Source organism: Drosophila sulfurigaster, chromosome 2R (genome assembly GCF_023558435.1).
Source record: "Drosophila sulfurigaster albostrigata strain 15112-1811.04 chromosome 2R, ASM2355843v2, whole genome shotgun sequence".
Classification (NCBI taxonomy): domain Eukaryota; kingdom Metazoa; phylum Arthropoda; class Insecta; order Diptera; family Drosophilidae; genus Drosophila; species Drosophila sulfurigaster.
Window position 1 is genome coordinate 34145038 of NC_084882.1, and position 15365 is coordinate 34160402.

The window sequence follows — 15365 nt, forward strand, 5'->3', positions numbered from 1 at the left end:
CTAGCGAACAGTTGTCAAACTGAATGTGCACTTCCAATTGGAGTAGCAGCGACACTTACCAAATACCCTGCAATGTAAATATAAAGCGGGTATGCAAAGACAAATAAAAAGACGCTCGTAATTTATGAAACAATTTTGTTATAATTCATTAAATATTACAAGTATAAATACGCAGTTAACTATATCAAGTATTATATACACAATTACAATAAGATATTCAGTCACTATAATGCTTCCTATATATACACAAAGAAATACATGTGAACAAACACACACACATACACGCTCAGACAGATTTGTTGTTTTCAATAAATATGCATTAGAAAATTTGTTAAATATACAACAGTCGACGACGTTGCCAATGGATTGCCTACTTAAAGCTAAATATGTTTGTTTTTGTTGTTGCTGTTGTTGTGTCGTTATTAAATCGTGTGTGTTTGAGATAAGTTGATAAATAGTATTGATCAGCATTAATCATAATTAACATTGAAATACAATAATGATGCGATTAAGTTAAGTTATTATTATATATCATACATAGCTACTACACAAAAATATATATTACAAATTAAGCGCATCTCTCTTAGAAAGTTATTCGTGACGCCAGCTTTGAGGCAGCACATAATCCTTCACCTTGTATAGAGCACTCGCATACCAATGCAAACCATTTTGTTGCTGCGCTGTCGACGTCGCCGTTGACGTCGCTGCTGCTGCTGTCGTTGACTTGGGCGTGGAACGCAGTTGATTCTTTTGTGGCATCCAACTCTGGAGAGTGGAGAGCAATCGCATGGGAGCTAGACCCCAATGCGCCAAGGATTGACTGCTGATCACTGCATAGCAAGAAGCAGCCACCGAATTGACCACAATTGTTCCCTCTCGAGTCAGAGGAGCTACGACTCCTTTTCGCCTCACGCTGCTCACGCGATGCACTCGCTGTGGACGCAACTCGCCGCTGCTCGACTCGAGCACCATCACAAAGCTCTGCTCCTCGACGCGATCAGCGAAAATATAACTCAACTTTTGCTCCTCTGGTTGCCAGACTGTGATCAAGTGAGCCGGAGTCACGGTGAGCACGGCTCCGCCATCGGTGTGAAGTTGAACAAAGGTTTCCATCTGTTCCAGATTGCGATCCATGAAGAGAATGACTTCGCTGTAGACTGGTCGACCATTGGAGTTCATGCTCAGCACACGATCACCGATGGCCAACTCAGAGAGCAGCTTCTGCTTGCCGCTCTCCAGCTGTGCGCTGCTCTCCGGCGTGAAGCAGCCGTGCACATGTGAAATGGCAGGCGAGGAGTCTGTAAAGGGAAGAAGAAAAAGGGAAAAGGGAATTAGTTCGATTGTAGTTGGAAGTTGACAGTTGGAAGGAGGCAGCGAGAGGAGTTAATGCGGCCAGGTAATGGCATTAGTGCGTCTAATCTAATTTGGCGTTAATAATGCCGCAGCCCAGCAAAAAGGTTGCAACAGCAACCGCAACAAGTCAAAAAGGTTTTCACAGAACCAAAACAATGGAGGAAGCAATGCTGAGGGATGCTGAGGAGGCTGAGGAGGAAAGATCTTCATGCGATATGCAAGGCATATCAATAACACACAAGCGAAGAAAACAAAAGGCGACGAAGGCGATCCTTGTTTGCTGATCTTGTTTTTGGCAGCCCAGATTAACTGCGGCAACAACAACAACTCGCTGGCAGCTCGAGCCAAACGCAGCAAAAGCAAAAGCAAAAGCAGCTTAGCCATCAAAGTGCCAAAGGAACAGGTAGCTAACAAAAAGAGAGAAAAAAGGATCTGTGTTCGAAATGCAATTACAAAACATGTTGCAACCCACCAACAACAACATTAATCAACATTAATAGCTATAAGGTTACAGCGCGGAGAAGGGGAGGGGAGGGAAAAAGGGCCACCCAGGGGGAATAGGCCATTTTGTGTTACGAACTTGGCCAGAACTTTCTATGGCTGCCAGATATTTCACACCCCGAAGCGCCGCTGTTTGAGCTTGTAAAATTCAAATTAAAAATTCCAGAGTTCGAAGCAGCAGATAATAAAGTGAGAGAGAGAGTGAGAGAGGGAGAGAGCGAGTGAGAAGTGGGAGCGGGAGGCGACCACTAACCGTGCGCTTTATTATAATGAGTGGCCATAAAAGTGGCATTGTTGCGGTTGCGGCAACCAACAACAACAACTGAAAGAATTCCAATGAAAATGCACCTAACAATTTCCATTGATACACAAGCAAGTGAAAGAGACAGAGAGAGAGAGAGGGAGATAGAAGTGTGTGTGCGTGTAGAAACAATAAAAAGCGGATTAAATGGAAGACAAGACGCGAGCGAGAGAGCGGTCTATAAAGCGGGCCATAATCGATGCTCAGCGATGCTCAGACGGGAGCAGCCGCCACAAACGGTAACCATAGACAAACAGGCCAACAAAGCGAAGAAGAAGAAGCAGCAGAAGAAGAAGAAGAAACTCAGACAGCAGCTGAAGAGGAAGTAGTAACAAGGCTAAAAGTAGAAGCCAGCAAGCAGCACAAAAATTTTGGTGTGAAAAAAAAAAACGAACGAAGAAAAAGAGCAACGAGATGAGAAAACCAAACGAGATACAAAATAAAAATAAATGTGTGTGCGAGTGTGTGCGTGAGAGGGGGAGGGGAAGGGGCAGGGGCAACGCTGTCGGCGGTGAGTGGAAAGTGAAGAACTTGAAGGGTCATAAATTAATAAACCATTAAAGTGGTTAAAATTATCGTTATTTTATCTTTGTTGTGGAAGACTAAACTGATAAATTATTACAAAACAGAGGACAGGCAAGCAGTGAGAGAGCGAGAGAGAGAGGGACAGAAGGAGAGAAAGAGAGGCAGCGACTATGACTAGGCCTGTGTGTGGTGACTGATCGCTTGGGACAGCATTAACATGGAACATGCACAGCAACAGCAACAACAACTTTAATGCGCGCGCGCGACACAGCAACAACAACAACAACATTGACAACAACAACATTGACAACAACAACGACAACGACAACAACAAAAAGAGTGAAAAAAAATTAGTGTCGACAAAAAGGTTTACAGCCATTACTCTTCGTTGCTGCTGTTTAGGCCGAGAGCAAAACAAAAGACTTAGGCAACGAACTCGACGTGGAGTCGGAGTCGGAGTCGGGAGTCAAGAGTTGGAGTCGGAGTTGAGTGGACGCTGAAAACGCTGTGCCAAAACTGTCATAAGCGTGTGGTTTATGATCGTCGGCCTATCAGCCAATCAATCGCCTGGTTATTTATTAATAGCTGCACACATGTGTGTTGTTGTTGCCTGCCATTTGACACTGGACACACACACACACGGACACCGACTCACTCACACTCTCTTAACGGACACAGCGAGTGGCATATGCAACTGTTGCTGCCACTTGTTGTTGTTGTTGTTGATTGCTGACCTTTTGCCAGGACCTTTTTCTTTTGGGTTTCGAGTTGCCTTCTTGGCGGCGGCGGCTTTTGCTTTCATCTGCAATTAGAATCAATGAGATCCCGACAAGGAGCAACTTCGACTGCTGCAAGGACACACTCTTTATGCTGTCGTTGTCTTTGATCTCGAGCCGTGAGTCAAAATATTGTGATTGTGTTCAGACAGAAGAAGAAAATAAAAAGCAGCCTCGCCTCGTGTGTGGTTCGCTTGTTGTTTGTGTGGGAAATTTGTAGGCAAGTCGAGAAAATGTCAACGTAAATCACTTGCAAAAAAAAAATGCCAGTTCATCTGCTCTCTCTCTTTCACTCTTTTACTAACTATCTCTCTCTCTCATGCTTTGAGTGGCGCGAAAACTTAATTGTTTTGGCCTTTTTGGTTGGCTAACTTTGGCTGCATTTTCACCGCAGTCACTTCGAGCAGTTTCGTTATGTTTCGGGGAAAACTGGTTGCCTGCCATAATGGCAGCAACACACACACACACACATACCTAGCACACACACTCGCACACACTCACTGCAGTCTGCTAACTTGTTGCCCGTTTCAGTTTTTCAATTAGGCCCGCGCTCAGGTTTTTGAGCCTCGGCATTTAATTCATCTTGCAGTCGGAGTCGCAGTCGAAGTCGAAGCCTGAGAAACGCTTTGGGTGTCGTATCATCAATTCGTTTAATTTGACAGGCGCAAACCTAAACATGTCAAAACAACAACAGCAACAACAACAAGAACAACGACAACAACATGCGCTTGGGACTTGGACTCGGACCTCGACTTCGACTCCGACTTCGCCTTCGACTTTGAGTCCGGTTTGAACAATGTTGCTGCTTCCCATTTTATTTTGTTTCTTTTCCTTCTTTTTTTTTCCTCCATTGCCACACACACTCACACTCACACACACACACTAAACTCGGACTGCAGTCTGCTTGGCTAATTTGAGTGGAGTGCAAAATTTGCCAACGCCTGTCAGCTTTAAGCGGCCCCGTTGTAAGTTGGCTCAACATGTGAAATTACGCTTGTTAGTGTCACTTCTGGCTAACTGGCCTGAGCACTGAGTATATATATATATAGTATGTATATAGCTTTTGCTTACCTGATTTCACAGAGCAGTAGATGTGACGTCGACTCACATAGGAGACCCAATCGAAGCCAGCCTCGACAGCGAGACGCGCCAATATTCCATATTTGGATTGATCGCGATCCGATGTCGCAATCGTCACAGCGCGTCCTTCGTAGTGCAGCGACTCCAGGCCATGCTGATGATCCTCGTCCCAGCTCTCGGTGACCAGCAGACGCACTCCAGGCCATTCGTTCATCACCGAGTAAGCGAGCATGTTGAGTTTCTCTTTGCAGCGCTGCAAAAGACAAAAGGAAATCAATTAAATATTTATTATTATTGTGTGCGGTTAATAAGGCAACTGCTTAAGTTTTATTATTGTGGTTACTTTTATACCCGCTACTCATAAGAAAGAAGGGTGTAATGAATTTGTGTCCATGAGAAGTGTATGTAACAGATTGAGGAAGCATTCTATGACCCCATAAAGTAAAAGAATATAGCTATGTTCGTATGAACAGCTAAATCTCAGAGACTATAAACGACATAACTATTCATTTTTATTGACAGCACTTTTTATACCAATCTGCCAAATACATATTTCGGTATATTTCAGTATTTTTTCGCCATATATCAATATATAATATAATATGTACACTTCGGTATATCTAAGTATCAAAATATACATTTTGGTATATTACAATCTTTGTTTGGTCAATATAAATATGCCAAATATCCATATCTGAATATTTCTGTGATTTTCTATATATATCAATATACCAAACTTCGGTATATTTCAGTATTTGTTCGGTTGCTATCAATATACCAAATATACATTTACTATTTGTTCGGCTTATTTCAATATACCATATACATATTGTATATACAGTGCGGTATATTTCAGTATTTGTTTGGTATCTATAAACATACTAAATATTCTTTATATACTAAGTACATATATTAGTATATTTCAGTATGTGTTCGGTATATTTAAATATACCAATTATACAGTTCGGTATTTACAGCATTCGGTATATTTATATCAACATACCAAATATGATTTTCGGTATTTCAGTATATTTATGGTATATTGTACATACACCTAATATACTTTTTTTGTGTATGTCTGTGTTTTGTCGTTATATTAATTTGTTTTATTTAAATGATAATACCTTCTTTTATTTTAGAACAGGTATTACAGAGTCGATCACACTCGAATGTAGCTTTTCTTGCTTGCTTTTATTGTTGTGGCTGCCCAAAAATACCAAAAATAAAAACGCCATATTTAAACACACGCACAATGAACAGCGACGCAGCAGCAACGAGAGCGCAAGAGACCAAAAGAGAGAGAGAGAGAGAGAACAGCTGTGTGTACGTGTGTGTGTGTGTGTGTGTGCGTTGGAGAGGCGTGGTATTTAGGCATTCATTTCGAGGGCTGCCCAAAAGGGCAGCGCGTTCATTTTCCTCACTTGCGTTTATTTCTCTGTGTTTCTCTGTTTTTTTTTTTTGTGTGTGTGCTTAAACGAAAGACTGAAGCAACGAACTTGGTCTGTGTCGCGCTCATCCTTTGAACCTGTTGCAACAACCTCAACAAATATGAGCATCATGAGTCTCAGCATTTTTTTCTGTTTTTTCGATGTTCGATGTTTGCCAAGGCAACAGCCAAAGGCTTAGTTCAGTTATTTGCCCAGTGCACAGTTCAAACACTGACCCACAACAGCGATTTTGACCCTCACTATGAGAGAGATATATATGTGGGATATATGCACACACACACACAAACATACTTGTGTGTAAATATTAAAGATTAGACCTTTGTCTGACCTTTTTTTTGGGCCCTTTTTTTGTTTCGGGCCTTGCACTTGTCTCGTCTGTGTTTGCCAATGCGGTGGATGCTGATTCAGTATTTCCATATATGATATACACATATATGCATATATATATTTAGGCATTATTTTTATTTAGTTGGCGGCGTTGAGCGTTTGAGCTCGCTTTTAACGCTTGCACACAAAAAAACAACAACAGAGCAAGAAAAGAGAAGAGAAAAGAGAGAAGAAAGGATTCTGCGCAAATATTGAAATTCAAATAAAAACAACAAGCCAAAAATGTTGTCATTGTTGTGTGTGAGATGTGTGTGTGTGTGTGTGTAATGTGTGTGTGTGTGTGTGTGTAGCGCAATCGCCAGCCACAAAATCAATTATCAACGCAATCGACCGCTGCGATTTTTCGACTTTCGACTCGCACTCCAAAATTCAAAATTCGGCTCGAAACAGCAGGCAACACACACACACACACACACTAATACACACACACATACACCCATGCAACATCCTGTGTTGTTGTGCTCTAGCTCTGGCGTAAAATCAATTTGCCAGATCCTTTTTAACAAGCCACAAAACATCAGCATTTTGCCTCCACAGAGAGCGAGATTTTTGGGACTTTTGTTTTGATTTTGGGTGCGCCGCATTGTTGTTGCGGTTGTTGATGCTGTGGTTGCTGTGGTTGCTGTGGTTGCTGTTTGTTTGGCATTTGTTTGGCAAGCAAATCGCTTTTAATTTGTCACAGCACAGTTTGTGTGTGGCGAATTGCTTCAGCTGCAAAGCAAAGCAAAGTCAAGCCATCAAAAAGCGCATTCCAGGAGGAGTTCAATGCTATTTGCATAAGTGGCAAGATTTGCTTTATTAAAGGCTTAAACAACGTGCCACATTCGACTCTGCTGCTAATGAGCACAAAAGCGTAACGTTAAGATAAGGATAGAGACAGAAATAAAAGAGAGAGAGACTGAGGTGGCAGCTTCGTTTTGTCTTAAACAACAATGTTTACCCAACATGCTAATGCATTGAGCTGATCGCTGAGATCGAGGCACTAAACAAGAGGCTCCATCGAGTACGTTGTACCAAGTGCCAAGTGGGCATTGGAAAATGCCGACGGGTGCGTAAAGTAAACATCTTCGACTTGCATCGACATCAGCATCGACATCGACATCGACTGCGGCGTCGGCGGCGGCGGCCCAAAAAGATGGCTAAATAATGTGTTTGTATTGTAAGTGGCATGGCCGTTAGACAGTGTAAATATTATCCATTGCATTGCATTGCGCGTTGCCTGTTCGCCTGTTGGCCAAATCCCATGAAAAGCTGCTGCATTAATTAGACATTAAACAAGGTGTGAACTTTGCCAGCTACAAAAAACACTGAAAAACACACAGAGAAAAAAACTACAACAAGCAGCCACGCCCCAAGCCTCAAAATTTCGTTGTTTACACTTTGCATTTTGCTTTTTTTCTTTTCTTTTTTTTATTTGTTTTTCTTTTGTTTTTTAGGGTAGCGCATTTTTACTTTTAAGGTAACTAAGTTAGCCTTATGCACTGAGCAAAATAGTGAGAAGTTTCTAATATAGAGGAGAATCAGAAGAGAATCAAGTATATATTAGAACTAATAACCTTAATCTAAAAAATGCCAAAAAAAAGAACTGAAATACCAAATTTTATATACCAAATTATTGATTGAATAGAAATACCTATAAGGTTTTTATCTAGTTATTTTCACACCATTCTTCAGTGTGATTTAGGGTTCAACTGCTGCCTGATATGATGAAAAGTATTTGCCAAGTAGAGTGTTCAATGAATATCTAAAACTGATTAATTGATTGTAATTTATTTAGTAATGGAATTTATGGTCTTCATGATTTGTTTCTCTTATTACTCTGTCTTCCATGAAATATATTCAAAATAAAGATGTATTTTTTGCCTTAAAGATTTTCACCGTCTCAAAATCAAGTTACTTTTTATTACATCAATATTTTCATGTTGAAATTCTGAGAACAAAATCTTAATTATAGAACAATGTTTTTTATCAATGTATGTTTTGTAAACTTTTATTTCTCTTATTAATAAGAACTTTGTCTTCCATAAAATGTATTCAAAATAAATATGTATATTCTACCTTCAAGATGTTCAACTTCTCAAAATCTAGTTGCATTTTCTGACTTCGAAATTTTCACCGTCCCAAAACCAAGTTACGTTTTCTTACATCAAGATTTTTGCCTTCTCGAAATAAATTTGCATTTTCTTAGTTCATGATTTTCTCTTTCTCGATGGAGTTTTTAAATTCAAATTCTTATACCAAAATCTTTATTTTAGAACAATGTTTTAATCAGTGCAAATTTGTTTGCTTTTTATTTCTTTTATTACTAAGAACTTTGTCTTCTAAGAAATGTGTTCAAAATAAAGATACATTTTTTCTGAGATCTGGATTTCCTCTCTCGAAATCAAGTTACGTTTTTTGACATCAAGATTTTTGCCTTCTCGAAATAAATTTGTGTTTTCTTCAAGATTTTTCCTTATCGCAGTTTTTAGATTCAATTTCTTATACCAAAATCTTAGTTTTAGAACTATGATTTTGATCAGTGCATGTGTGTTTTCTGTAGGCTTCACTGATGCGTTTTTAATTGCCCAAACCGTGGCCAGTTGCAGTTTTCATTATTGATTTAAATCGCCTTTCAAGAGCTGCACAGCTGCCAATTTAGCAGAGGCGCTTAATGTGCGCCATTTAGGCGTGGAGATTGCAAAAGCAAAAAGCGAAGCGAAGCGCCAACCACATTTGGTATCATCATCATTAGGGTCCCTCAGAGAGTGCGATTACTACAATATAGTACTATATAATGTGATGTGATGTGATGTGATGTGCTGTGATGTACTGCGGTGTTTGTTTTGTGCTGAACAGCGAACAACAGTTTCGGATTACAATGGCAAAACGATTAGGAAACGACACAATTTAACGACATAATTCAAGAGGGCATCAAGTTACCTTTATTCCTTACGAAAAATCACAGTCACCCCTTTTCTGATTTAACTCTTTCTCTCCGTTTTTTTTTGGCGAAACACGTGCGTCGTGGTGTAAGCAGATATTCAATATCCAGAGGAAGCGAAAACTTACAAATGAGGAAGCACCCCAGCTACAGACAGGATATAGAAAAAGGCAAGAGACAATGACACCCACCAAGTCTCTATCTCTCTCTCTCTCACTCTCTTGTATCTCCCTCTTTTGTTGCACTATATGTGTCAGCGAGTGAGCGAGGCACTTGAGCGTGCGCCTTAGCTGTGCCACTTAGGGGCAACTTAGCTCGGTTGTTGGTTTGTTCCCTTTGTCAAATCAATCAGCGCCCTTCGACGCCTGCTCTTTGCTCTTTGGGTGGTCTCTGCATCTTGAGAGGCACACATTTCCTCACGTAGTTTTTAATTGGCAAAATGAAGGGGGCAAGAAGAAGAAGCAGAAGAAGCTACTCTGATTGATTCAAGTGATCGCAGGCGATGGCAGTGATCACAGGCGATCGCAATGATCAAGATCATTGCCAGACTCAATGACGACATTTATGTTTTTTCAATGCTAAAAGCCATTGTTTATTTGTGTTGCAAATCTATTCACAGCTCTGACTCTGCATTTGTGTATTTTTCCATTAGAAAACGAATGAGAAAAAAGAAGGAATTTCTACGCTTGTTTATACGCTTGCGCCTTTTGATTTGTTTATGCTGTGTGTGCAGCGATCTTGCTCTCTTTGCTTATTCATTTTTCTTTTAATTAAGCGCATGACAAACTCAATCAGAATGTGAATCGACTGTGAATGCGAATGCGAATGCGACTTGCTACCAGAGTCAATTATTTATTGCAAACGCTGCGCAAATGTTTACGTTACGTATACGCAATATGCTCAGAGAAATCTTTGCTGCTTTTGGCTTTTGTTATTGTTTCAATATAAATTGATACTCATTAAAATACCGCCTCGATGTCTGTCTGTCTCTCTGAACCTTTTTATTCTTTGCTTTGCCTTTGGCTTATTGGATTAATGCCAGCGCTTCTGTTGCCTGCGTTTCTTGTTGTCTGTCTGCTTAAGATTGCATCTCGTGTCGTGTCTCACACACACACACACACACACAAAAGAGAGGCATGCTTGTGGCATGTCTCCAGGCTGCGATCCATTTGTCGCGTTTGTCACGGGCTGCAGCTTATGGCTTTTTATTATTAATTATGCTTGTATTTTATTAGCAATTCTCGTAATTATTTACTGCTTGAAGCTATTGTTAATAACGTTTTCGTTGCAGCCCTCACTCAGTCAGTCAATCACGTGTTCATCTATCTTTACATTTCTCAACCTCCACACACACTCATAAATCTGTTGTCAAATAAATGTCCATAAAAAGGCGTCATTTTATTGTTATTAATTAAATGCTATTAATTTGCAGAAATCGTAAATTAAATCTAAGCATTTCTGTCTCTTTTGCACACTTAATGTGCGCCTCCAACACACACACACACACTTAAACACACTCCCGAAGAGTCATTTGGCGAGGCAGCTTTAAATGATAAGCGCCATAATCCCTGATGTGTGATTAACTTTGATGATGAGTTATGAGCCGCACATTGGCACTGATGTGAGATGTTACCTACATAGTGATCTCCCCCCTCTACCTCTCCCCTCTTCGCTATCCTTGTCCTACCCCAAAAGATGACTTGCAGGAATTCTGACCGAGAATCGCAGCATGTGAAATGTGAGTAAGTCTCCTCAGCCTTCAGTCTTCTGTATTTCTGTCTGTTCTCCGCGTAATGTGATAGTAGCGAAAAAACGCGAAACGATCCCAATCCACAGAGAGAGAGAGAGAGAGAGAGAGATCGAGAAAGATCGCGATCCCCAAGCGTGCAGTTCATAAAACTTTTATGCAAATAAAGCTGCGAGTTTTGAGGGTCCACAAATCCTTGAGGTTTGCGCTTGAGTGCGCTCGTAAAAGTATCAAATTGATTAATAATAATACTATATAAAAGCGCAAAAAGAGACAAACAAACAAACTATAAAAATCGCAACGATGTTCGGGTCTAAGCGACCCGATTTGTCCACTTTACCCCGTTGACTGATGTTTGTTTGATATGTTTGATTACTTTGTGTGGCCCCAAAATATTCCCACGAAGTTGTGCCAAAAAAAAAATCTGTTGGTTTTTGCTTATCGCAGCATTTGACGTGATTTGATTTGAGTTGAAAATGAAAACTAAAACGAAACTGAAACCGAAAACGTATCGAAACGAAACGAAACGAAACTCTGACATCATTGTCTGTGTCATAATAGGATCAATTTTTGAGTCATAATTGATTGTATGTGTTCTATTAGAATGCCTTCAGCATTCAGTGGGTTATCTTTGATTTGAGATGCAGGCTCTACAGAGTTGTCTCTCTGTGTGTGTGGAACATTCTCAGCATCAACCTCAGTCTGTGGCTTTGGCTGCATGCATGTCAATAATCAGATCAGATTACCATTTGGCTTTGCCCCATTGTTGGCTACAATTTATGAAATTTTAGAACTTATGCTGCGGCTTTTTGACGCATTCTTTTGTCTGCGGTTACGAGTATCGAACTCCGACTCCGACTCCAACTTCAACCTCCTTCTTTTTTATTATTATTTCTTCTCTTGTCTGTGCGCAACTTTGTCTAATCTTTGTAGGCAGCAAAATGTAATTACAATTAGCTTGTATTCTGCGGGTTTGCAGGTGAGCAAAGAGAGAAGTAAAAAGTACAATGAATGCAATTGCAAACAATGACTGTCATAGGCTATAGAATTTTACGAGCTGTCTCTGTTTTATTTTTAGCACTTTACGCCAATATTCATTAACCAACGAACGAACAACAGCCAAAGGCTAGAGAAATTTGCCTTTTTGGCGCTTTAATAGCCCACAACGAATTGTGAATTGCCAACTGCAAAATTCACGCACAGCAGCTCGACATAAAAATGCATTTCGATGCGCTGCTGTTGCAACGAGTCAATGCCACACAGTTGAGGCAAGAGCGAGGACAATAACGGTAGCAAGCAAAACAGTTGTAAATATTGCAGTGACAAACAATAACAAGAAGAACGCGTTTCGGGTTTTTAATGTGCAGCATGTCCTTCAATCGTTTTAACCTTCGTCCTTGAAGCTTCGTTGTCCTTGACTACAAATAGTTATTGAAACTCCGTTTCTTTCGGGTGTGCAACAAATTCAAGGTCTGTGCCCCTTGAGGCGCGTGTCGCAGTAGTTGAAAAAAAAAAAACAGTTGCAACTAACTGAACAGACTTGAAATATGATTCTCTATATATGATATTATAAATTATCTAGCAATTCAGCTGTGTTAATTGATGCAGCTAAAAATAACAAATAAAGTGGCGAGTGCTGTTCTTAGAATTGTAACAATAAATAATCGACACCGTTTGAGAGCCATAATCTGTTGTTAATCATTGAATTATTGGCCGCGTGGCCAGTCTCTGGTCATAAACAACGCACTCGCTAATTGGCCCAACAAACATACGTTCAATAATAAGTGCAAGTCAGACCGAAATAAAGTAAAGTTTACTTTATCAGCTGCCCACTTTAAATCCGTCAAAACAGCTTGCGAGAATTTTGATTTGAATAGCAAGCGAGCTTCTAGTTTCTAGTTGTTGTTAATTAGAGCTGCTGTCGTCTTAATTAGCCACTTGTTTAGCCCCCTTCCACCCTCTTGTTCACACTCTGCTGTTGATAAGATAAATTGGCACTGGCTTAACATACATATTTGTGTCATGTTTGCAAATACAAGTACATATATTATAAGATATAGATACATATATTGCGCCGCTTCTTATCAGCCATGAAATGCGATAAGCTACAAAATGCTCGCGTGCCACAAACACACACAACACACACACACACACACACACACACACACACACACTGAGAGACACAGACCATGACCAAAGTAAGTTGTAAACACACAAGTTTACTTCAAGTATTTAGTTACTTTGTCTGCCACAAATCGATCGAAAGGTTGTTGATCGCCTTCCCCAACAGCAATATCAATATCTTAAGCCATCTTTGCTGCAAGCTTCCTGTTTTGCACTCGGGCAATTGCAATCGCCGATAAGCCGCACATAATTAGCAAATAATAATAGCAGTAGTGATAATGATTGATCATAAAATCGAAATCGAAATCGAAATCGAAATAACTAAAGTGGTGCAACAAGCACAAAAAAGCCACACGTAGCACTTTATCAATGGCCACTAATCGCGGCACACGTTACACACACTCAGATAGCTAAGTCAGACCCCTTGACCAAACACTCAACATATGTACAAAAATAAGTTCTGTATTTTTTGGCAGTAAAATGATTTGGCATAAAAATATATAAACACTTACCTTGGACATAACGCGATCGGCGCCGGTGCCCTCCTCGTCTTTGAAGAGTATATCCCTATTGTAGTTGGGCACCAGATCCTTGAACTTTGGCGAATCCCGCTCGATGGCGCCCTCTAGCGGACCGGAGGCGCCGCTCTGATACTCTGAGAGATTGGGCACCGTTTGCTTTAGGACCAGCGGATAAAGATTGCGTTCGCGACGACGGCCAAGTCCTCGGCCTGGACCGCAGCTGTGCGCATGGCGAAAGTTGAGGGCGAGCAGCAGCAGCAGTAGCAAAGCCATAAAGCAGCTGCCACGCGGCGTATGCGCAATGTGGCGCAGCTTTCGGCAGGATTCGTTGGACTCTGTTGTTGTTGCTGTTGTGGGCTGTGTTGCTGATGTTGCTGCTGTGGCTGTTGCTGCTACTGTTGTTGTGGTTGCTGCTGTTGCTGCTGTTGTGGTTGCTGTGGCGCTTGGCATCCAGCGATAAGCAGGTGACGCTGGCGCAGGACCAAAGCTCAGCCACATTCACTTGCTGGTTATCCATAATTTAGTTTGTTGCTTTTTGCTTTTTCTTTTGGTTTCGTTAGCACTGCACTTTTATTCGTATTCTCTTATTCGTTTAGCTCACAGCAATCGTCGCTGTTGCTGGCATTTAAAAAACTGTAGTTTCTAAAACAAAATCACTAATTGATCACCGTTTTTCACACGCTTTTTGTTGTTTGCAATTTCTTATTCTCAATTTGAAATGCAGTTTTCGGCGTTTGCGTTTGCGTTTGCGTTTCTTCAATTTCTACTACTTCTTTTAAGAACAGCAGCACAACAATCAACGACAACCGTTGCGCTCGCACTGTGATTGACAAATGACATTTCCGAGCGCACGAAGCGAACGCCCGACCGACCGACTCGACTCGGCCGAGGGTGCTTTTGCAGAGCAAACCCTACGAACACACATCGCAGTGGCAGCGCAGTCGCAGTCGCTGTCGTCGTCGCCGTCGTTGCGCAGTCGCTGCGCACACACATTCACTTGAGCATATCTGCTGCGTTCATTTCGTTGTTCGCTCATTGGATCTGCTTCGTTGATCGCTGCGTTCAGCGTTCATTTTTATGCTGTGCCTTGTTGCGCTGTGCGTGTGAGCGAGACAACTAGTGTGCACTCTGAGTACACTCAGTCACAGCGCAGCAGCGAGAGAAGGAGAGAGCGCTCTTATGTATTTCTTCGTACTTTATGCTGGGCTAAGGCAACAGATGTTGGAAGACGGTTCATTATGGCCATGGCTGTGTGTCTGTGTTGCCAATTGGCTGCGCTCTTGCAACTGTATGTGTGTGTGTGTTGTTGTGTATGTATTGCTTGTGTGCGTGTGCTGCAATTTCTCTTAACACTTGCACTATTGACTCGAAATCGACTCTTGCGGCTTGTTAACTGCCGCCTGCTGCCTCCGTTGCCTCCGTCTGCTGCCGCCGCTGCTGCTGTTTTGCTGCCACCGCCACCGCCTCTGCCACCGCCCCTGCTTCACGTTGTTTTCCTTCTTCTTTTTTTGCGCATTGTTCACCTTTTGCCTTTCTTCATTTTTGGCTTCGGTTTATTGCTTGTAAATTAATAATGTTCCGGTTTTTTGTGTATTGTGCGCTTTAGTTTTGCGCCGCCGCCGCTGCTTCTTCTTCTTCTTGTATAACACACACACACACTTAGTACTTGTGGTGTATAT

At 41.3% G+C, this 15365-nt stretch overlaps 1 protein-coding gene across 2 annotated transcripts; it reads right to left on the bottom strand.

Annotated features, from left to right (window-relative positions):
- Positions 1-148: 148 nt before the first annotated feature.
- Positions 149-14554, bottom strand: LOC133835774 (protein hedgehog). 2 transcript variants are annotated; one of them, XM_062265839.1, is made up of 4 exons: positions 14065-14554; positions 13678-14033; positions 4528-4789; positions 149-1298 (listed from the first exon to the last, which is right to left on the bottom strand). In XM_062265839.1, exons 1-4 carry the CDS (start codon positions 14201-14203, stop codon positions 592-594), a joined length of 1464 nt encoding a protein of 487 aa, XP_062121823.1. In that variant the 5' UTR covers positions 14204-14554; the 3' UTR covers positions 149-591. The 2 variants fall into 2 exon arrangements, with proteins under 2 accessions (XP_062121823.1, XP_062121822.1); XM_062265838.1 differs by having other exon boundaries at positions 150-1298; positions 13678-14546.
- Between the last annotated feature and the right edge of the window lie 811 nt (positions 14555-15365).